The following is a 22,797-nucleotide window of genomic DNA, read 5'->3' as shown; positions in this document are numbered from 1 at the left end:
TTTCTTGCCCTTACAGGGAGGGTAAACTCCCAGTTCAACCGCTTGTGTTGAATACAGGTGCAGTGAAGGAACAATACTTGTTATGAGGACATTTGCTTTCTGCCTACAAATGGAATGTTCGGAACTTGATAGAAATTTCCACTCAGCATTAACTCATTAATTGTGCCTGTGTGCATACGAAGGAGTTAAAACTTAGACACCAATCGCTTGTTTAAGAAGGCCGTAGCTAGCGGAGGGGCGGGGAGGGGGGGGGGGGGGGGGAGGAACGGAGTAGTTGCCTCAGACATAAGAAAGATATTGGTCTCTTTTTGGAGTTTTGATCATATAGTTTGAACATTATTACTAACATCACCTTTGAAAATCTTCATAACTGTTTCGCTCGTCTTTACTGAAACAGCAAACAAAATGAAAGCAACTCGTGTACAGGTCGCTATAGTTTTCCGTATGATTGGCTAACTCTAAACCTCCTTGATTAAATATGCTGAGCGAAACGTAGAGAATGTATCAAACTCAAGATGGGCTGATACCCTCCCAATCGTTGGTTCTAAGACCGGGATATGATGCACTAACTTTTCAAAACGTTAATATTTAGAGATACAAATCTATAGTTTACACTTTGAAAAAATATCTATAACGGCCGCTTTTGCGAGCCTGACAAGTTTCCTTCTAATAACATATTAAGGGACGGTTTTTGCTAGCAATAATTAAAAGAAATCATGTAAAAATATGTCCTGGTAATACCTCCACACTGTGCTCAGTAGCAAGCTATTAGAGCAATTTTCAATTGAGGCTCGAGAGTAATCCAAGATTGCATTGGTTTTACTTTACTACGCTCTGTGATTGGCGTAGAAAAGTTACGCCACTTTCTCAACCAATCAGATGCGAAACCAAAACCAATCGCGACTTCGTCACTCGCGTTTTCGCGCACTTCTGGCCGGTTATTTGTATTTATTTACTTTGAGCCCTGATTGACTCCTTGTGATATCTACCTTTGTTCTGATTGGCCGTTGTGATTACTTTGGTTTTGGTTTTACGACACTCAAACGAAAAGCGCTCTAATAGTTATTGACCGCGAAAGAACATACGAATTCTAGTCTTCTCTAGCAGTACGTCCTGCAAAAACAAAAGTAAAAGTATCAAGTTTTATTCACTCGTCTCCGTATTGTTCAATGAAGTCTCTACTGACTCTTGGGTTTTATGTCAAGGATGCCACGCCAATAATCGGTCAGAAACACTTGGTCAGGGTCGTACTCTTCTCGCAGCTTCAACCAGTCATTCATCTTAGGGTACACTTCCTTCAGATATTCTGCATGGAATGTGGTATTTCCACACTTCTGACCTGGCAGTGGAAGGTACTTGCCCCAGTGAAGACGGGTTCCAGGAATATCTAGCAGAACATCCCAGAAGTACGAGAAGTACGTTCTGAGGTCACCCTTGTTGTACGCCCACCAGTAGGGATCCACTCGCACCATGTCCTGGTTGTAGGACATGCTCAGCCAGAAAGGACACTTTTTAGCGCTGTAGATCTCAGTGGCAAAGTTGCCGGCCGCTTTCTGATTCTCGGCAAACAGCATTTGGAGCTTGTCCATGACGGTTTGACACTGGTCAAGTGGGACCCAGATCTCTGTGAAGTCCACCCTGATTATGGAGTCCACGTGCGCTTCGTTGTCCATGGGCAGAGCGTGATACCATACGTCGTAGAAGTACGTTGGGTTCTTGTTAAGGGGTACAAACTGACGCAAACAGGAACCGATGATGTCATAATCCAGGGGTGTTGGATCTGGCTTTTGCAGAAGAAAATTGCAGATGGACAGGACGAGGGCCGCCATACCTGCCGCAAGGGTGTTGGATAAGATGGAGTTGTAGGGGACAAGATCTTTATTTTTGAAAGACTGCTCTGCCACCCACTCTTGGACACGCATTACTTCCTTTTGCGGAAACCAGTTTACTCGCATGTATTCGTGCTTCTCGAGATTTTCTTTCAGCTTGCTCTGCCCTTTCTTGTCTGGTCCAAGCATGGAGTCGGCGAACTTGTGATCTGATTCCGTCCCTGTGACAAACTGCATCGGGGGAAGACGGAATGTCACTCGGGTTATGACACCAAAGAGTCCCATGGAAACACCTACTGCACACCAAAGGTCTGTTCCAGGTTTAGCCGTTTGAACTTGTCCGTTACCGTCCACGAACTCGATCTCTTGGATGACATCAGAAAAGCTGTGCCGTAAGCTTCCTCCGGCCGAGCCTGTCATGATGAAGCCGCCAACGGACTGCTGGATTATTCCTCCTAACTCGGGAAAGCCAAAACCTTGAACTGACACCTGATAACAAGCTGAGTTCTCCATGCTTGAAGTAGGATCCAGGGGATCCCTTCCAAGGTAGCAACCCGCCCCAATACGACAATACAACCATTTCTTGCCCTTTTCTTTTTTCACCTGCAGTATTTCTACTTGTCGCAGCTCCTTCGTCAACAGCAGACTGACGCCATCCACAGGAAAAATGGCCGCATCGCAGGAATGTGCCGATCCAACGACGCGAATGACTTTCTTCTCGCTCTTGGCCTTCAGAACAGCATTAACAACTTCTTGGACGGATGAAACCGGCGTACGAATGAGTTCTTCTGGCACAATCTTCCCACCGTGAGCTTCCTTCGTTTGCGCCTCATCCTTTATAAGATGCACCATAAGCGGGTCTAACAGGCCACGTCCCGGTGAGCTGTCAACAAAAGGAGTAACGATCCTGTTGAAGAATGCTTTGGCTTCAGTTTCTCTTGATACCTTGAGCGGAGCTGAAGGAAAAATGAAAATATCCCAAGATGAGATAGCACCGCACTATGGAATCGACCGTTATTGACCAAGATGGCTGGACATTGACTAAGTTCTTTTTGTGTGTTTTTATAGACCGACGAAGTCGAGTTCCAGAAAAACGCAAAAAAAAAAAGAAGAAGGAGGCCACTATCCAGCCATCTTGACCGTGCAAGCTTGGTCAATAAAGGTTTTATTATATGGCCAGACGTTTTGTATTTGCCGGTTCTTGTTGCAAAATAAATCCCAGAAACTCGTCTTGGCCATCTTAAAACCTACGGTTGGGATACTTTTCGACTCCATTGATGTAAAAAAAAGTGCTGGAGTAAATTTTTTTGCAAAGGGAAACGTTGCCCAGAAGTTACAAAACTATTTAAGCCGACTTAGAGCCATTTCTTTGTTTTCGCGAGACAAAGCGGCCGGGGAAATCTTGAGCGGACAAGTTAGGGTCATCTTGCTCGCTCGAATGTCGAATGTCGAGTGTCGAATGTCGAATGCTCGAATGTCGAATCTTTGTGCAAGCTAAAAACTTGTCGTTCTACTGGGATTGTCACCCGATGAAGAAGAATTCTACACTAATTTTGAAAGAGAGCTTTCGTTAACCAAGAATTTCGGCGAATGAAACCCAAATTTAACACGTAAAAATTATGCGAGCGACTGGAAAGCGCCAAGTATACCGAGCTCCTTAATCTGTGAACATGGCGGCTGAAGGCGATGCGGAACGAAAAGAAAAGCATCCTCCGTGCAGTGTAAGTATATGAATCGCAGCTTCTTAACATACCACTCATCTGAAATAATATTTTTTAGGGGTAGTCCATTTTAGGGTAGTCCATTTGGCTAGTCCATTAGGGGTCAGTGTTTTGTCCATCACCTTTAGAAACGCTTGCTTTTTGAGTATTGCTGCTTTTAGCATGGTTTTCGCCGTGAATGTTTGATCGCAAGATATTTATACAAGTCATGCAAATCTTAAATGTTGGACAAGAGGTAATACGCTCGCCCGCAGAGGCTTTAATCGTCCTAACAAAACAGTTAAAATTTAAAAGCGCGGTTGTAAGATCAACGATCTTCTTGTTATCACACGGCCGATTAGCCGAAAATTCTAGCTTGATTTATGGCATAAACGGTGACCGATTTCTGCAGCTACAAAATTTGTTTACACCAATTGCGCATCGGCATCACGCTTGTATCTATCATAATTCTGTCCTTTTGATAAGTTACATTTTATTTAGACACATATGTAGCTCGTCAAGAATTATATTTCACGTAATGCAACGTAATGGTAAATAAAAATACTACTTTAAAAGTAAACGATGTGTGTCTGATGTTATGAAACAGCGAAAGCGGTTTTGAGACTATCCTGCTCGAATTCAAATCATCGTGATGCCTTCCATGAGCTCGATAAAAGCTCTCGTAAGAAAAATATATCTCTGTTGAACTCTCCAGTGAGACTAGCCTTTCAAATCTTCCACTTGTTGTCCGTGTGCGGTAGCGATTCCATTTCTTTGACTGCAAAGAAATTTATGTTGACCCTACCCCAATGGAAACAGTTTTGTCGCAGAGGCTGACGTGACCAGCCCAATTAAACCAGGCTCTCTCTCTCTCTCTCTCTCTCTCTCGCTCGCTCCAGGGGGCGGGAAAAAGAGAGGCCCTGGGTACGAGGTCGAACCGCCAGGTACACAGGCTTGAAATAACTCGGCGTTCGCAGGCCAAAAGGGACTGAGAACCTGAATCTGAACGGATCTCATGGTACCATAGACAATTTTTAATCTTTTCACTCCTACGAGTGACCAACATATAAATTCTCCTTACGATTTTAATGCAATCAGTGTCACGAAGGTAAGCAGTGAGAATTAGGAAAATTACCAAGTAGGGGATAATGTCTTGACATAATGCCAAGTTCTCATGGAACCCAACAAAGGTTTGTATGGTCACCGATTTAAAGAGTACGCTTTCAGATCTTGGTAGTGAAAGGGTCACTGACAAGACTTCATTTCGTCACGTGACGTCTCGAGTAATAAAGATTGACAGATAAAGGTGACAGTTGAGTCGAGGTCAAAGAAAAAGAAACAAAACACTCGGATAATATGATACATATAAACACATTCATCGCTGAAAAATCGAAACAGATTATGTTGTTTATTCACTCAGAATATGATCACCTATTGTATTGCCAACTATGCCACAGCTGACATAGTTAATTGACAATGTCAGTCAAAAGAAAATAACTCCGTTTCAGCTGTCAGTAATACATCTGGTTTGAATGTACAATCAAAACATTTATATGGACGTGTGCGAGTTAGTTCAATAAATATTTAGCCAAAGTAATTGCTTCACTTTAAAATACAACTTATGAACGTTTTCGTATCTCATTTGTATCCCTTTTAATAGTATTATACTTTGAGACGGAGGAGCACAAAAAGTATAGACCATTTTCAGTCTGAACTAGCTACCCAAAAAGGTTTACTACTTTGGAAACAAAATGTGGGCATATATGAAACCAAGAATGTGTCAAACGAAATCGTATTATCATATTTGACTAGCACTTGATCTTGCACCTTCTTGGGGTAAATTACTTTGGTATCCAAATGATAAGTGAATGTGGAGCTATTTGACACTAAGCGAATTCTGCTTGTACACAAACTTGTTTTGGTCACCAATACGGAGAAAACTCATTTCATGTACACATGTAGTAATCCAATTCACTACAATGTCAACACTCTTGCTAACTTATAAAGCTACTTCCATCATTTACAATTTCCACCCCGCCCCCCCCCCCCCACCCCCCCGCATTCGTGTCTTTTGCCGCCAAGGCGGAAAATGAGCCGTAATTCGAAGTATCTGTTGATATGAATGAATTAATGAATGAATGAATGCTTGAATGCGAATGAATGAATGAATGAATGAATGAATGAATGCTTGAATGAATGCTTTATTTAACGTGGATATACGCTTAGCTTGAGAGCTAGTTTACAGGTATTCCACCTAATAGCTAATGAGAACCTAACAACTAAACAACGCTAATATCACAATTCATCAAGTAAAAATCACAAATTAAATACTGATTAAAACTATTCAAAACTATTATTACAATATTACCGCCGCAGCCAAAATACTATTAAAACCAATGTCACATTCTTGCACACTTCTACTTGTTATGAGGTGAAATATTAACATGTCTACAGTACTCATTTCAAAGCTAGCCCGAGAATATACACGATATCTCGTTCTGGTGGTTTGAATCGCACTGCAACATATCATACTTGATATAGAATTCATTGGTCAGTCATAGTAATGTATTTTATCGAACAATGCCGCCCACGACGTAAACGAAAACTGGTTCTTGTTAATCTTTTACATTTTTTTAAGGTTAAATGAGCAAAAGATTTCAGTCAGCCTATTATATGATTTTGCTATGACCATACTAACTGTATCGGACGTGAAGTAGCCATGTATCTTTTGATAGCGTAATTACTGAACTAAAACTGAACGCATTACTGCGTCTGGTGCATTTCTATCTACAATTGAATAATCTGGATCAATCTCGATCAGGCCTAAAGCAATGTGAATGTATGAGAAAATTCTAACCTGATTCCTCAGGAGCTTCGGCCATTGTTTCGGTCTAAGTTGTTTATTGAGATACAAGTTCAACCCAAACTCGACAATAGCACGCGCAGTATTAGCAGATAAACATTTGATACACCCACACGGATACACCCAAAGATTTTGCCGACTGTCATTGGTTGCTTCAGAGACATTTAAAACTTGTTTTCCTAGTTTTCCATTTGTAAGTACTTTGCGTGATTGACAGAGGCGGAAATCACGGGAACCGGAATGTAATTGGTCAAACCTGTTGACAGGGTCAAGGGCTAAAAATAAAGTTGTCACATATGCATAATTTGCTTGCATGCCCAGGCAGGTTTACAGTTAACAATGTTTGCAGATGGTTTGTTGTGTACAGGTTCGACAGCGTGCGCAAGTTTCGTTTACCGACTACGAGTTGCACAAAATCTCAGGTTGAATGATCATAACATTTTTTCCTTAGAGGTTTCATTCTTGTATAGTTCAACATACAATACTATCAAAGACGCGAAAAGGTCAAAGATTCAGTAAACTTTTTTCAACATCTGAACACCGTTCCACATCAGTGGTGTATGTCTAGAACCAGTTTCTCTTGGCTAGATGGTGCGCGTATTGAGCATCACTCCTGCCTACTCAGGAGTATTCGGATCCGTCTCTTTTTGTATCTTCAGAGAGAAGGTTAAACGTGGTCTGAAAGTGCAAAACACAGATCTGAGGTTCTCACTGAGTGTTGTATTTCCACATAAATGTTTATGATTGTGCTGTAGAGCTAGTAGTCCCTCTTTCGCTTAGTCCGTCGTGCGTGACGCGAAAGAAAACTGTGAGAAAATAATGGCCGCGCAAAACCCTGGGGGCGAGGAGTGCGCGAAAGGAGTACCGCCTAAGCCAGGGAGCTAGTTTGACCTTTCACGGCCGAGTGATTTTTCGGTGTAGGATTTCTTATCTTGACGTCCTCTTATTATCGCCTGTTGTCAATAACCTAGCCTGCGAGCAGGCTTACCTTTGAGTCACACGCGCGAGCGGCGAAGAGCAGTGAAGGGCAAAGCGATCCGGCGGGAAGGAGTCTGGGGAAGAGACGCTTTCTCGTCTCGCCGCGCGCACTTGTGCTCCAACGTAAGCCTGCTCGCAGGCTATCAATAACCCCGGGAGATATCCTGAACAAAATTGCTCTACTCTTCAAGTATCGAGGCAAAAACATGCCGTGAGAAGTATATCTTCGTTCAGTGTTCGTTCAGCGAAATTGCCAAAGAACTAGAAAGAAGTCGGCGAAGGAGGCATCTTGTAACGATTTTTGCTGCCTCTGTAGATGTAAATCTAAAAGTTATTGCAAAAATTTCAAATGCAGAGTTTCAACCGAGAATTTACATTATGTCTGATTTAACATAGAGATCATCCAACTGCGGTGAAAATTTTGCCGATAGCAGCGGAAAGTTTCAGGTGAATGTCCGGTTTCAAGTGAAAGTCTCTTTCTTTCTTTCTTTCTCAGCTGGTTATCGACTACAACAATGCGGATCATCGCACCCTCTAATTATTGGCAATTAAGCCGTGTGCTTGAAGGTCCTTTAGGCCCGGTTCATACGTCGCATTTCTGCCGTGTCGAATTCAATTCAATGAATTAAATTCGACAGAAATTCGGCGTCTGAATCGGCTGCCGCATTTCTGCCGCACGTTCGACTGGTCTTGTCGCATTATCCGACAGAAATGCGACACCGATTCAGACGTCGAATTTCTGCAGTGTCGAATCTAATGCATACATTATGTTAATGTACTGAACATGCGTAAATGCTTTCCCGCCAAAGAAAAAGAAGAAACTTGGCCATTCTCGACCCAATGCAACCTGAATATATTGCAACACATACTGCTCCGTTGTCAGCCTTCTCCTTTTCGTTACATTGGCGGACAATTTTTCGCAAAATTAAAGTCCTTCGTCGCTCAGTATCTTCGTCCGCCATATTGAATACTCTACGTTTAAAACATTTTCCGCTGGTCGACACACCCGATCGTATAAATTTTGAACTAAGTGCGACACAAGCGCGACGTATGAATCCGCAGTCGCATTTCTGTCGCACTTAATTGAGTTGAATTCGACACGGCAGAAATGCGACGTATGAACTGGGCCTAAGGTCTGGTAATACGGGCAACATTTTTCTTCAACTTGTTTCGCAACAATGTTGCATTGTAAGTTGAAACACATTGTTGCGCTTATTACCACATTTGTGACCAACTTGTCTCGCAGTAAAATACAGTGTTGCAAGGCTGCAGAATTCTACAGGTATAATTGGTCAATCGTGTGTCAATAAAGATGGCGCCTTCTTTGATATAATTTAGCATTTCGACGAAGTTCCACTTCGAACTCGGGCTGTCAATTTCTTTTTAATTTTCCGTGCCAGCGAAGTTCTCTCAGTATGAAGCTCAGTGTCGTTTCAGGTAGCTAGGCGAAAAGTGGTATTGTTGCGACAGTTCTTCCAAGCCTTTTGCCTTTTTTCCTGCTTGTTTTGAAGGGACAAACGAGGTGTCCCAAAGACTATGATAGCCCTCGATGTCTTTGTACAGGGCAGCTTTATGACTTTCCGAGAGTTACTGGTCTACTTCGAATCCACGCTCGTCTTCACCGTCCGCCATTTTTTTTTATTTGCCGCGTTGCCGCGCTTCGCGACAGCCAATCACAAGCGTTGAATTCAAATTTGTTGTGAGACAAGTTGTAACTTCAGTGCAGCAAAACTAAAATTTGTTGCAGAAAGTAGAACTCGAGTCTACTTTGCGCAACATGTTGCCTCAACTTGCAACACTGTATTTCGCTGCGAGACAAATTGGTCACAAACGTGGTAATACGCGCAACAATGTGTTTCAACTTGCAATGCAACAATGTTGCGAGACAAATTGAAGAAAAATGCTGCCAGAATTCTAATGCGAAAAAGTGAGTTGCATATGAGTAATCAGTTGTGGAGATTTTACAGGTTACTTTTGGTATCCGAATATTTTTTACAAAACAAAAGTTCTGGAGCACTTTCAAATAGGTCGCTAGGTGTAAGACAACCGAGCAAAGGAAAATCTCCTTCCCGAGTTGATTCATCCGCTCGTTGGCATCGGAGAATATCCTGGTGTATCAATATGCTACGGCCAATCATGACTAATGAAACATTTTCCGGTATTTCTGATGAGTTACGAGTCGGCGTATGCTCTACATTGGACTCTCTTTATTTAATCGCATCGACTTTAGCGCTCGGAATCAATGGCCTTTTACTCTTTGTGTGCTTCAGACGTCCATTCGCGGTCTTAATTACCAGACTAGCAGCAAACGACTTCCTTGTCGGCGCGATCGGTGACACAACATCGACCAAGGATGAGTTTTACTGTGTTAAAAATCAAAATGGGGAGACTTACTTTGACCGTATTATGGATTATTTTGTCGATAACTCAGCTACAGTATTAGTTGTTGCTTTGTCCGTTGAGAGGCTTCTTGCGGTACTCCTGTCCAATTTTCTATCGTTGTTCCGTAAGAAACGCAGACTGCATCGTCGTCCTCATAGCAATTTGGCTTTACAGTTTGTTGTTTAGTTTAATTCAGCTTTCTGACATTCCCAAGGATATTTACGACACCATTGACTTGCATTTACAACATTCCCCTTGTCAACCACTGCAGTCATATACTTGGCGATTTACTGCGTTGTTCTCTGGAAAAGAAGAAGGATTCTCCTAGGCCAAGAGGTTTCCATGCAGAAAGCTGACCTGTTCCTACGAAATCTGAAACGCGAAAAATTTAAGGTTACTACTTTCCTAATTCTTCCCGCTTGGGTTTTGACACAGATTCCCTACTTTATTGTGACAAAAATCTCGTCAACGTGTGACAATTGAGTGGCGGATCCAGACCTTGAGCTAAGGAGGGGGTCCGGTTTTGTTTTGTTTCCCTGCCGGCTTTTCTTCCTTCTGTGATTTCTTCTTTTTTCACCCAAAATAAGGGGGGAAGCCGGGCCCCCCGGGCCCCACCCCTAGATCCGCCACTGCAATTGTGTCGGAACTTCGTGGTTTTTTGTAAGCAAAACGCTTTCCGATTTCCTATTGTGTGCGAGCTCTGTTGTAAATCCCGTTTTGTACGGATTGCGAGTCAAACAATTTGGAGTTCCGAGGCTTGTGGTCATTTTCAATAGTCGATATTTTCTTGATCAGACAAACGTAGAAACACCACAAAGTACTGTACAAGTGAACGCGACAAGATTTAAACCCAATATATAACTATACTGAGATAAAGAACAAAGTTTGTTGTTCATTAAAGAAACTTTAAAAGGGTCAGATCTAAAAAACCTGCACCACCTAGGGTAACCGAACATCTCGAACTATTTTATAACTGTTTTCGAGACTAAAGAATAAAGTTCAACATTTTCTTTGAAGTTTGAATCTTTGATTCGGCTAAATCTGCCTCATTCTTGAATAACTACCCAACCTCTTCTTTGGTCAATTATTACATTTGTGAACTACGTTCGCAAACTACTTTAACGTCGAGATACTTTCATGTCGAGGTCTCCGCGAGTTAGTTTAAAGTCCCTAAGACTCGGAAATATCGTCGAAGCTCTTCGAAATGAAGACCAAGTAGGTCAGAATCAAAGTTTGCGAAGCTTGGTCTCTGCTTCTTTCCACTGTATGAGTAAGTCAAAGACAACAGCCAACCAACTCGCACTCAAAGTAACCAGCCAACCAACCAGAGTGAAAGACAACCGTGACAGCCAAACAACCAGACTCAAAGCAACCAGCCAACCAACCAAACTCAAAACAACCAGCCAACTAAGCAGTCTCAAAGTAACAAGTCAACCAACCAGACTCAAAGTAACCAGCCAACCAACCAGACTCAAAGTAACCAGCCTACCAACCAGACTCAAAGCAAACAGCCAAACAACCAGAGTCAAAGCAACCAGCCAACCCCCTGACCCAGACATAAAAGAACCAGGCAACAAACTAGACTCAAAGCAACCGGCCAACCAACTAGACTCAAAGCAACCAGCCAAGCCCTCAAGTGGGCACTGCGGACCTATTTTTTTAGGTAGGATTTTCCGTATTTTCCTCTTGTTTAGCCTCTTCCAGGCGTTCAGTTAGTTGGGGTGCAGCTTGAAAAACGGCGCTTGAAAAAATAAAAAAAAAAAAGGGCGGCGAGAGGTCTCGCCGCGCGTTTTATTTATTTATTTATTTATTTACTTATTTACTTATTTACTTATTTATTTATTTATTTTTTGCGCTTAGTTTTGCGCTCCGCTCCAACTAAGTGAACGCCTGGAAGAGGCTCTCCATAACTGCTTTACTGGGTCCCAGTCCTACACTTTGAAAAATCATCCGAGTAACCTCGCCTGTTACCGCGCCTCAGACAAAGTGTTGTCACTGCGTTCTCTCTCGTCATTCCTCCCTGAGTTAATTATTTGGTTCTAGTTGTTTTAGTGCAGTTATCAGTTGAAATCTATACTCGTCTTAGAAGTTTTGAATGAAGAATTCTATCACGTTGCTATAAACTTACAATGGAAACTATTACGTTGAACAATGGTCGATCGATTCCAACCGTAGGACTCGGGACATGGAAAAGCAAGCCGGGCGAGGTCGCCAATGCTGTGAAGACAGCGATCCAGGCAGGATACAGACATATCGATTGTGCAGCAGTGTATGGTAATGAAAAGGAAGTAGGAGAGGCTCTTAAGTCTTGCATTGGATCTACGGTAGGGAAAGCGTAGATTTGTATACGTAGGCCCTTTGCAGCTGGGGTCACGTGACAAAATGTTAAGCTAAAAAAATTATATTAAGGAAAGAAATGGAAAGGACATATCGATAGCAAAGTTGCCAAGTTTGAGACCCCTAGCATTAAAGAGTAAGTTTATGTGACAGTTTAAATTTTTGGGACATTTATGGAAAATGTTGCTGGAGAGCAAGGTCTTGCCCTCCGACAACTCTTAATTTTTTAAAAAATTCAAACTGTCATAAAATCTCATTGTTTAATGCCGGGCTTTTTCCATTTCTGGCATTCTTTAAGTTATAGCCCATAATTTTATGAAAAGTAGATTGCGATTGTCTAGCTGCAAAGGGCCTATTCAGCTTTTGTGTAGCCTGCGACCAGGTTCTCAAACATTGCAGGAGCAAAGTCAATGAGCAAAGTCGTGAGAGATGAGTCAGCGTGCAAAGCAAGCCACTGAGGGGCCTGGCACAAGAAATGAGAGCCTGCTTGGAAGGCATTGTTTTTTAATACAGTGAGTTTGCCCACTAAGGCAGCCTTCTGATTGGTGAAAAATGACAGGTCCTATCAATATGACCAAAACCAGCAGTAATTATCAAACACTAACATGGCTTGGCGTCCAAGAATCCAAGTGTGGGATTTATCCTGGAAGCTTTTTGAAGACTTTCCATCAAAGCAAATAATCTGTTCGACCTAAAACAAGAAAGGGAAAAAGCTGGAAATTGTCTTTCAGAAGGAAGGGATGTTTTTGTAGTTATGCCAACTGGATACAGTAAACGTTTTATATTTTAGCTGTTTGCTGCTGTAGTGATGACCAAGAAAGCTCGTGAAGGGCAACATTTCAGATACTGTAATGATAGTAACTTGCCCGCTAACCAGCATGATTCAGGATCAGGTAAAGGACAGAAAATCACCCTGTGTAGATTTTGTTGTGATTAAATATGTCAAAGATTTGTCCAACTTTGGGAGCGGCAAAACACAAGCGCTATTTGCATAACTAAAACTAAACCCTCCACGTGCGATTTGCCATCACGCTTGTTGATGTTTTTTCTCAATTTCTATTGGCTAATAATATGATACATTAAGCTAGTGAGTTGTCAAAATCTTGACACCTTTAGAGGGGCTGTATTCAGAAAGCAAAAGCATCAGTGCAGGTTCTCAATTTCACTGCCTTGCTTAGCTCACAGACTCTCTCTTTGTTCACCGACAGCTTTGTTTGTGCCACTAACAATGAGAACCTGCTTGCAGGCTACAGCTTTTGTGGGCTGACTGGCTGAAATTGAGTGGGAGTGGGGTGGGGGACGTAAACAGATTCTGAGTGAAAAATTTGGGGAATTTTTGAAGCCCCTGTGTTATCTTTTATCTGACCTGAAAAACAACCTGAAATGAATTATCTACTTATTAAGTTGGCATTAAGTTCGAGCCCTAACCGGGAACTTTGTGTTGTGTTCTTGGGCAAGGCACTTTACTGTACTCTCACAGTGCCTCTCTCTACCCAGGTGTATAAATGGGTACTGGCAAATTTAATACTGGAGGTAACCCTGCGATGGACTAGGATCCCATCCAGGGGGGAGTAGAAATGCTCTTAGTCACTTCATGCTACGGAAACCGGGATAAGCCCCAGCCTGATGGGCCGCTTGGCTCAAAATTGCAGACTTTACCTTACCCTAGTGGGGGGGGTGTTGTTTCAGTTGGCAGACCTAACTATTGGCTTCCACGAGTTTTAGAAAATGTAATGTCAGTGCAAAAAGTTTAAACAGTCATCCTTCTTCTTAGGTCAGTAGGGAAGATTTGTTTATCACATCTAAACTATGGAATACAAAACACAACCCCAGTGATGTGCGTCCTGCTTTGATGGACACTCTTGCTGACCTGGGACTGGATTATCTTGATCTGTACCTCATTCACTGGCCTATCGCTTTAAAAGATGGTGATGAGCGGTTCCCTAAGGATGATGGAGGCAAGCTGATCTATGCTTATCATGATCCATGTGACACTTGGCAAGCTATGGAGGCACTTGTGAATGACGGGCTTGTCAGAGCAATTGGTAATATTTTAGTTTATTTTTCCTGCAAAATATATGCATGTAATAATTTCCCCCCGTACAGAAATGTGTTGATGACCTGCAAAGGAAGCTGAAGGGATTGTAAGCCATAAGCCATGGACTCAGGCTTTTAGCTAGATGGGTGTCCAGGCATCCTGTGGACTGCCACTTTCTATAGAAAATTGTTTTATTTTTCGTATGCTGCCTTAAAAATTGCTCATTTGAGCAGTCCCTATAACACATTTTGGATGGCCACTTTTCAAATTCTGGCTTAAAGCCTACATGGTCTGGTAGAAAAAAAATATTTTGTGGTCAATGTTGAGTTGCCTAGGATGTTTTTTCCTGGCTCATGAGTCATTATCCTGTTAGTTTCTTGCAAGCTACCTCTAGGATTTTGTCAGTTGTCCTTGGTACCCACTTACACTCTCACTTTAACCCTAGCGGCAGCCAGCATTCAAGCTTAGATCCTTGGACAACTTGATCCAGAATGGCTTTATGCAGTACACCAAGAATTAGGCAGGGCTTCCCCCAAGCTCATAATATATAGAGGATATTGCATGGCCGTGCTGGTGCAGAGAAATATTTTTCAACACAAGAAGAGAAATTATGTATCTCCAAGCCACTGTGTAATTTTCTTTTTATTATATAAAATTCTCACAATAAGTAACGTTCGACATTTTTGGCGATTTTCTGAAGATTTCCAAACATTTTCCAAAGATTCCCAAAGATTTTCCAAAATGTGTCCAAAGACCAGAAGAATGTTTCCAAACATTTTCCAAAACGTTTCCTAAGTTTTCGGAAGATTTCAGAAGATAACCCAACATTGCTGAAGACTTCTGAAGAAGATAGGAAGATGTTTTGATCATACACCAACAAATTTAAGTGCAGGTAAAGGGACAAAAATGTTATCAAAAATGACATCCTCTCATGTTGGATATTGTTTTTAAAATTTTGTTACCACTTGGTATACTACTAACTTTTATATAATAATATTACTTGATACATTGGTAAGTCTGTTATGGTCAGATTTTCCCATCCATATTCCTATTTTTGTTGTGTTTTGTTTTTTTTGTTAGGTCTATCGAATTTTAACAGCAAACAAGTTGATGACATCATATCAAAGGCTCAAATAAAGCCTGCTGTTTTACAGGTTGAGTGTCACCCTTACCTTAATCAAGCTCAACTTATAAGGCATTGCAAGGAACGAGATATTGTAGGTAAGTATTTTACTCTGAATTGAATATTCCAGTTCTGTTAGTAATATTCCATTAGTTGCTGTAAGGGCATGTGACATCTTATGTACAGTGAAACAGTACTGCTCCCTTCTTTAAGTCTCTGAGCAGGCAACATTACAAAATCCACCATAACACAGGGTAATGGTGCGTTATTGCTGGCAAATGTTGACCGCCAACTGCTGTTTTCACACTGAATCTATACCTACTACATGTCTCTGCAGTGCTATGTGACAAATTACTTTGAATGCAAGATGGTCGGCAAATTATTTGATGCTATAACTTTACGGGTGTATAAAAAGATAACCAATAAGAATACAAGAAAACCCTGAGGTTAAGAAGGAAGATGAACTGTTTCACTTGAGATCAGTCAAAGACTCATGATCATTGTGTGGCAAACAGGACTCTGTTATTGTGGTCTGTACTTTTCTGCTCAAGAGATATAATATGGTGAAATGACATAACAGTATGTTATACTGGTCAGTGACAGATCCAGAGGAGGGAGCTGGTAAGTTGGCCTCTCTCTCCTTCTTACTGTTTTTAAAGCCCAAAAGGGCTCAAGGTTTTTGCCCCACTCCGCAGGAAGCCAGGAAGGGCCCACTTTCATTTCCTGCCCTCTTTACAGACACAAGTTGTCAAAACACCATATCCAAAACACCATACTGAATGAATTCTTGGGGTCCAAAAATTATAACTTCTGGAAACAAGACGCTGCAGTCCTTTGCATACATGATATAGGTTTGTTTGTTTGTTTGTTTGTTTGTTTTAAATAGTGACAGCATACAGTCCTCTGGGATCACCTGATCGTCCTTGGGCAAAGCCAGGAGAACCTACACTGATGGATGATCCCAAGATGCTGGAGATTGCTAATAAATATGGCAAGTCCCCTGCCCAGGTCTGCATCCGTTTTCAAGTACAGAGGGGTGTTTCTGTTATACCCAAGAGTGTTACACCCGCTCGCATTGAAAGCAACTTTGAGGTAAGTTTGTTAATTAAAACATTACCCTGTTTACATATATACAGATTACCCAAAGCTGTTAGTAGTTAACAGTTGTGATGAGTGTCTTTCCAAAGAGACAAGAGCAAGGTGTCATCTCCCTGTCAATAAATTTCATTAATGTAATTATTATTGTCATTGCAATTATATAATAGTATACTGTTTGGGATACAGTTTTGAGGGAAAATCAAGTGCTGGCCTGAAGCCCAAGAAATTAATCCAAAGTTATAAATATATTTTTAAAACGTTTGGATGAAACTCAGCCCATCTTTGTAGTCTTCTAGATACTACTCAGCTGCGTTTCAGCTCGTCTTTGGGTGATAATCCCAGAAAGGGTCTATGAATCAACTTGTTATGCAAGATTCCTCCCCTCTTGGAGAGGAGATTAGCTGTGGAAAAGAATATTTAATACATACTATGGCTTAATTCAGTTCTAGTCTGTATTTCCGACATTTTTATGTAATTTTGAATACAGGTTTTTGATTTTGAACTCTCTGATGATGACATGAAGGTTATAGAATCTTTTAACAAACCCTGGAGAGCGTGTATTCCTATGATAGAGGTAAAACACAATTTTTTGTTGTAAAACACTATATTGATTGTGCTTGTGCTTCAAAAGTTGTTGAAAATCAGGGCTCGAAAAATGTGTCGTCTAGTCATCCGGGACAAGTAGATTCTCCTTCTGGGCAAGTACCTTTTCATTCTCACTAGCCCTATAGGTAAGGGATCAGGCAAGTCATCTGCCAACTTAATCATTGAAAGAGCAAACTGAGACTTGCCCAGGGCAAGCAATATTTGGGAGATACTTGTCCTAACGGTAAGCTGGAATACGAGTTTTTTGCGAGCCCTGCAGATGTGACCAGGTAATAACAGTGGTTACTGATTAGCGCTATCTTGCCCACTCCGGACTACCTGGTGTGTCCGGCAAGAGAAATTTCGCCAAAAGCCATATAATAAATCCTTTATTTCAAGACCATGCTTGTTCAGTCAAGGAGGCTGTTCTTTTTTGTGTGAGTTTATGGACCTCGACTCTGTCTTGGCCAATAAATATGCAATAAAAAGAACTCTACCAATATCCAGCCATCTTGACCTCACGCTTGGTCAATAAATCGTGATTTAACAACAATTCTCTGAAGTGATATTAAGAAAAATGTATGGCTACTGGTATGGAGATTATTGATTTTGATTTGTTTTTTTTAGGAGAATGGCAAGAAAGTTCCTCGAGATGGCCATCATCCTCATTTTCCTTTCCATATTCCATATTAATATAATGAACTGAGGTTTTACTGCCATTTGTATTTATGTGATGATAGCAAGATAATAGTTTAGGTTTTCTTTCAAAAATTCACAGTGTAGAATGCTGTACCAATATAATTATTCTTGAATCTATGTAGAGAATTACAATTGCATGAAGTTGTGCTAATTTAAATTTTATAGTTTTGTAAGGAATTCGTGTACACTTTTTTCAGTTTAAATTAAGCCATCACTTCACTCATTTTACATTTTTGCTTGAACTTGATTGTTTTGGGGGAATGATATTTTGGGTGATGATTCAAGTGGTTTTAACCATCTTCCAACCTCCTCAGGAAAAAATCAAGAATCACAAGAAAGTAAAATTCATTGTTTCCTACAACACCACTTGTCATAAATGGTTGAAATGGGATAAAAATCGGTGAAACGTTATGGGGAAACTTGTTTGCCTTGAAACTAGTCCCGTGGAAGTGGCAACTAATTTCAGAAGACAACACAATTAAACAAACTGAATTGAATTATTTGGTGACTACGTATTTACCAATACAATTTGCTAATAAAGGATGTAGAATAAAGTTGGCATGAATTTTTTCTAAGTACAAATTTCTGAACCTTTATCTATATTTTTGATCTTCAGTCTTTCTCCTCTCACACGAATAGCTGCAACTGAAACTTTATTTGCAGAGATTCAATGAATAGGTTCAAACTCGGGGACAGACGGTATGTATTGATGGACGAAAGTGGCAGAAAATGTAGGGTTATGTGGCTCGGCGAAACAAAACTAAAAAGTAGGTAGCCACACGCACTACCTACACACTGCTTCCAGTGATTCGTCGCCGCAAGAAAACAAAAATCCTTATTGGAGTTGAGGCTTAGTTCTCTAGTTGAAACGCTGAAAAAGGATCTGGTGCGAGTGCAACCTCGTTTTCAGGGAAAAGGTCATAGCGAGTGTTGGAATGGAGGGAAAAACAGGCTGTTTTCCTACGCAGGGACATTGTTTGTAGTTTCCTTTTTCGGGAGATCCTCAAAATTCAAGTAAATTTTGAAACCGAGACTTTGTAAGAATGTTTTTCAGATTTGCGGCAGAGAAGGTTTTTTAGAGCAGGTGCCCTCAAATATTTGCATAAACGTGTGGAAACAATTTATTAAGAAACCACACCTACTTTTGCATTGAAAAATTGTTTATCTAAAAAATTCTTACTTTAGTTGTTACTTGATAAAACAAAAATCTGGGAAGTCAGTCAGTTGAAGTTAGAGTACAAGTTGTTAAAATTCTATTGTCAATGAATCGCGACCAATGGAAGAAACGAATAAAGATTTATTTAAAAGTACGTGTTATAATAGTTACATTTACCTTCGATGAATCGTGTTTTACAAACGAGGCGATTTCTAAACAAGGACGCTAAATTTTGACGCTAAGTTTTCCTGTAAGTTAAAGCGCATATGATTTTTATGAATCATCTAATTTTGTTTTAGAATTTTTTTAAATGATATGCTGAAAATGTTTTGTGTTAAATTACGTTACAAGGACGCTAAATTTTGACGCTAAGTTTCTCTGTAAGTTGAAGCGCAAAAGATTTTTTTGAATCATCTAAAAACCCTGTTTAAGAATTTTTTAATAATTGCTTGAAATGTCTTATATTATGTTAAATTACGTTTAGCTTTTCAACATTAACTTCCGTATTAAAGTTCCGAACTGACTTACACTTGACATAGTTTACAATAACTTTGTACATGCTTTTTCAGCTTAATTCGAATTTTCTTTCGAATTGAAATCATATTTAGTTGAAAATAATTAATATCTGTGAAGTTCATAATTAAAGTTAAGTTCAGTTAGTGCAGTAATTAGAACTGAAGAAACAGACTTGCTGGGATGTTAAAATGAGGACCATCTTGAATTGGAACACTCTGGCCGTGGATTCTCAGCTTGAAAGCGTGTAAACTCAGCTGCTGGAGGTTTATTTTCTCTGTGAGTGGATTTACTTCAACTCACCGGAAGGATTGAGTTGGATGGCGGCACAAATTCCCATTGAAGCAGAAAGAGTATGTACTTGTGTGAAAAGTGATTTTGTCTTAGCTTGTCCGTTTTTGTTTGTTTCGCTTTGTTAGCGAGGTCAAAATTTCATCTAATCTGTCGCTTCTTTGTGAGACTTGCTTGATTCTTCTTTTTCCTTGCTAACTTCAGATGATGTTTTTACCATTCTCTTGAGAAAAGAAACATACACAAAGGACAAAACGAAGACTGATCCAACGAAAACACCTATATCCACAGCAAGAAGCATGTTTCACCGGGGTAGAATAACTTAGCAGTGAATTACTTCGGAGTCCTGATAACTTCACTTTCTCACTTGTGCGCGTTCTTCTTTAACTCGACCTTTAGAGAAATTTGTTTTTCTTCCTAAATCACGAACGTGCTTGCATGCCCAGCGTCACTGTTTTCTGCTGAGCTGTTTTGCAAAGAACATTTATATGACGCAAGGATTTGAAAAACCGCGTTATAAAAACTTGATGACTTTTAACCACAGCTATACCCGTCAACTTCAAAATAAACACGCGAGAATTTTAGGAGAAAGTCAGAGTGTTTTCTACTATGTTTATCTCTTTATAAATAGCTCAGTTTTTAGTTATGCTTTTCATTTGGAGAAAACGCCGTAAGAGATAAGCTTACACTTCAACTATCCTTTAACGAGAAATACTCGCGGAGTCTCCCCAACCTCCTTTCCTTTTCTTCATCTACTTTCTTGATTAGCCTTGGCGCGGCATATATTAGAACTAAATAAACTTTTACTGAATAATGTTCCCACTTGCATGAATATTTGGAAGGAATGAATTCTTCAAAAATATCTAATGCTACGTGTAATGTTTACTGGAGTTGTTTTGAGTCTTTGCCAGCAAAATCGAGGAATTCATGAATATTAAAAATATTCTATGCACACTTTTATGGCTTACGCTGATTTATGCGGCAAAATGAAAGGAAAATACTTAGTGGCTAACTGACTGAAAGTGTTGCCCTCGTGATAAAATTTACCTGGTGCAAAGTTTTTTGCAAAAGGCGTGCCCGTTGTGCACGTGCGTTATGTATGATATCTGGATCATTTCTTTCCTCTGCAAATCAACGACGCAAAGATACAAATTTCTGTACATTTTGGAGAACGTGAACCACGAAAGGGGAATGTTTGGGTCTCTATTTTAGATCGAAACGGTGTCTTTACATGTTCAGCTTAAAAGAGTTTTGACATCGATAAAAAACAGAAATGATCCAGATTTTTGTTGAGATTCCTAAGTCAAAAATTTCTTAACTTTGTTTTTGTTTTGTAAACCCTCGTTAGCGGCTCGAGCTCAACTCTCTTGTTTACATTTGTCATTTTGTAAACAAACGCGCGCGCGGCCGTTTTCAGCTGCGGTCGTTTTATAGTGACTGCTTGAAACACAAAGGCGATGTAAGCGTGACTTGTCAAACGAAACAGCACTTCGATCTGACCACCCTGACAATTTGTAAGTGACTTATATGTGATAGTTGTTGTGGTGACGAAAAATCAAGAGCAAATAGAAATCGGGAAAGAAAAAACAATAACAAATGAATCGATTTGAATTATTAAACATATGTTTGCATTTGACAGATAATAATGTAGTTTTTCATTCCTGGACCGAAACAGTTTTAACAAATAAAACAAACAAATGAAACGTTCCCCTCGCTTATAAAACCTTTTTAATTTCTCTTCATTTACGCAAGCAATCCCTAAAACCCCAGAATTTCATCCACACATACGCGTACACCAAGAAAAATTCGTGTGGGGAACGTAATTATTAAAATCATTGCACTACAGTCACTGAGTTATTCCAGACAAAAATTACGCTGACGGCTTCGATTGACAGGACTTGCTTTGAAATTATTTCCAGCCTCGCAGCGTCTCCTAGCCAACAACATGAACAGCATGGAATGATTCTGCATCAACAGAGCGAGCAATGTACATCTTGTCTTCCTTCGCTGGTTTCGTTGCAGCCTGAAGAAAAAGATCACTTTTCTTGAAAGATTTTCGATACGAGCTGATGAATATAGTTCCCTTGTACTTTAACTGGCTGTCTGTTCTCCTTGTAAGATAACTACACTCTTAAAGATCATTTAGACTCCTGAAGTACGTTATGACAATGCATGTAGATCTCGATCATTAACATTTCAATAATCCAAAGATCAGTCGAAAAGATTTAAGACCACATGTGCCTCCGTTATCGCGCAGATGAATACCTAAAGTCTGCTAATACCCCGTATCTGAAGTCTCATTAGCCCTGGACGGACCCGTCAGTAGTAGAAATGTCCCATCTTATCTTGTTCCACGGGCTGGTAAACTACCGACACTGATTTTTCGCGAGTTTTTCCTCCACGAAAATACAGCTTTATCGCAACAGCGTTTGCGACGGAAAATATCAGTACTGCAGAGATGATGAGGCAAATCTCTAGCACTGGCATATCCTCGATGGATCAAAGCCCTAACGAAGCTTGTCCAGAAGTGAACGAAACATAAGCGACCCCCCCGCGCACCTGATCAATTACCGGCGCCGTCACCTAGATACCTAACAACCATCTTGAAGTGCATGTTAACAGCTCTCTTTATCCACTCACGCAGGATAATTTGTTATATTTAAAGATTTACAAAAGGAAAAATAAAGAGGTCCTTGTTTTGGATGCTGTAATCAGTCGTGCATGAAAACATTCATTACTAAAAAACTCAACTAGACTGCGTTGTATTAAGCCTTCAGGCAATGTATGAATATGGATTTGATGTTTGCTATGTAATAATTATTGCATGTTGAGAGGACTTTGCTCGTGTTGTATACTCTTCGTAAAAACAGCAGTGAAAGAATCCCTGTGAAGGAAGAGATCTGTAAAACGGGAGTTAAAAGAAGTTGCTTAATCATTCATTTATTCAGATTCTAAATGCACACTCAACCGAAACATAATATTTTGACTGCTGTCAAATGCTCAGGGAATTTCTTCTTGGATTTTACTGAAAAAAATAGCTGTCACTTCGACTTACAATGTTGTGTCAGTGTTTTAATCATATCGGCCTAAACCTGGAATTGTGCGATATGATACTGCTGCTGAGAGAATGAACCGAGAGTTCCACAGCAAGTTTCTTGGTGTACCAATGTGATATGCTAATACAACATCGTTTGTTAGACTGCAA

The 22,797-nt window shown here is 40.4% G+C and overlaps 2 protein-coding genes and 1 pseudogene across 2 annotated transcripts; 2 read left to right on the top strand and 1 right to left on the bottom strand.

The window, feature by feature from the left end:
* Positions 1 to 305: 305 nt before the first annotated feature.
* Positions 306 to 6,495, bottom strand: LOC110046178 (L-gulonolactone oxidase-like). Its single transcript, XM_020751859.2, has 2 exons — positions 6,387 to 6,495; positions 306 to 2,785 (listed from the first exon to the last, which is right to left on the bottom strand). The coding sequence occupies exons 1-2, from the start codon at positions 6,409 to 6,411 to the stop codon at positions 1,179 to 1,181; spliced, it is 1,632 nt and encodes a 543-aa protein (XP_020607518.2). The 5' UTR covers positions 6,412 to 6,495; the 3' UTR covers positions 306 to 1,178.
* Positions 6,496 to 9,506: 3,011 nt separating this feature from the next.
* On the top strand, positions 9,507 to 10,613 carry LOC149114557 (mas-related G protein-coupled receptor member B4-like; annotated as a pseudogene).
* Positions 10,614 to 11,705: 1,092 nt separating this feature from the next.
* LOC110046172 (aldo-keto reductase family 1 member A1-like) lies at positions 11,706 to 18,942 on the top strand. The gene is made up of 6 exons (XM_089287193.1): positions 11,706 to 12,076; positions 13,864 to 14,134; positions 15,208 to 15,348; positions 16,137 to 16,342; positions 16,836 to 16,922; positions 17,561 to 18,942. The coding sequence occupies exons 1-6, from the start codon at positions 11,882 to 11,884 to the stop codon at positions 17,624 to 17,626; spliced, it is 966 nt and encodes a 321-aa protein (XP_089143319.1). The 5' UTR covers positions 11,706 to 11,881; the 3' UTR covers positions 17,627 to 18,942.
* The last annotated feature ends 3,855 nt before the right edge of the window (positions 18,943 to 22,797 follow it).

The sequence above is a fragment of the Orbicella faveolata genome, unplaced genomic scaffold (genome assembly GCF_042242905.1).
Source record: "Orbicella faveolata isolate gen_17 unplaced genomic scaffold, um_ofav_v1 contig_14, whole genome shotgun sequence".
In the NCBI taxonomy this organism is placed as follows: domain Eukaryota; kingdom Metazoa; phylum Cnidaria; class Anthozoa; order Scleractinia; family Merulinidae; genus Orbicella; species Orbicella faveolata.
Note: the sequence above shows the minus strand (reverse complement) of the source record. Positions and strands in the feature narration are given on the sequence as shown.

What these genes read in the sequence shown, in the direction of transcription:
- LOC110046178 (XM_020751859.2), bottom strand. Translation starts at nt 6,411, where the DNA reads ATGGCCGAAGCTCCTGAGGAATCAG. An exon ending in CGAAGCTCCTGAGGAATCAG is followed by an intron (nt 2,786 to 6,386) that starts GTTAGAATTTTC and finishes TTTTTCCTTCAG; the next exon opens with CTCCGCTCAAGGTATCAAGA.
- LOC110046172 (XM_089287193.1), top strand. Translation starts at nt 11,882, where the DNA reads ATGGAAACTATTACGTTGAACAATGGTCGATCGATTCCAACCGTAGGA. An exon ending in AGTCTTGCATTGGATCTACG is followed by an intron (nt 12,077 to 13,863) that starts GTAGGGAAAGCG and finishes CCTTCTTCTTAG; the next exon opens with GTCAGTAGGGAAGATTTGTT. An exon ending in CAAGGAACGAGATATTGTAG is followed by an intron (nt 15,349 to 16,136) that starts GTAAGTATTTTA and finishes TGTTTTAAATAG; the next exon opens with TGACAGCATACAGTCCTCTG.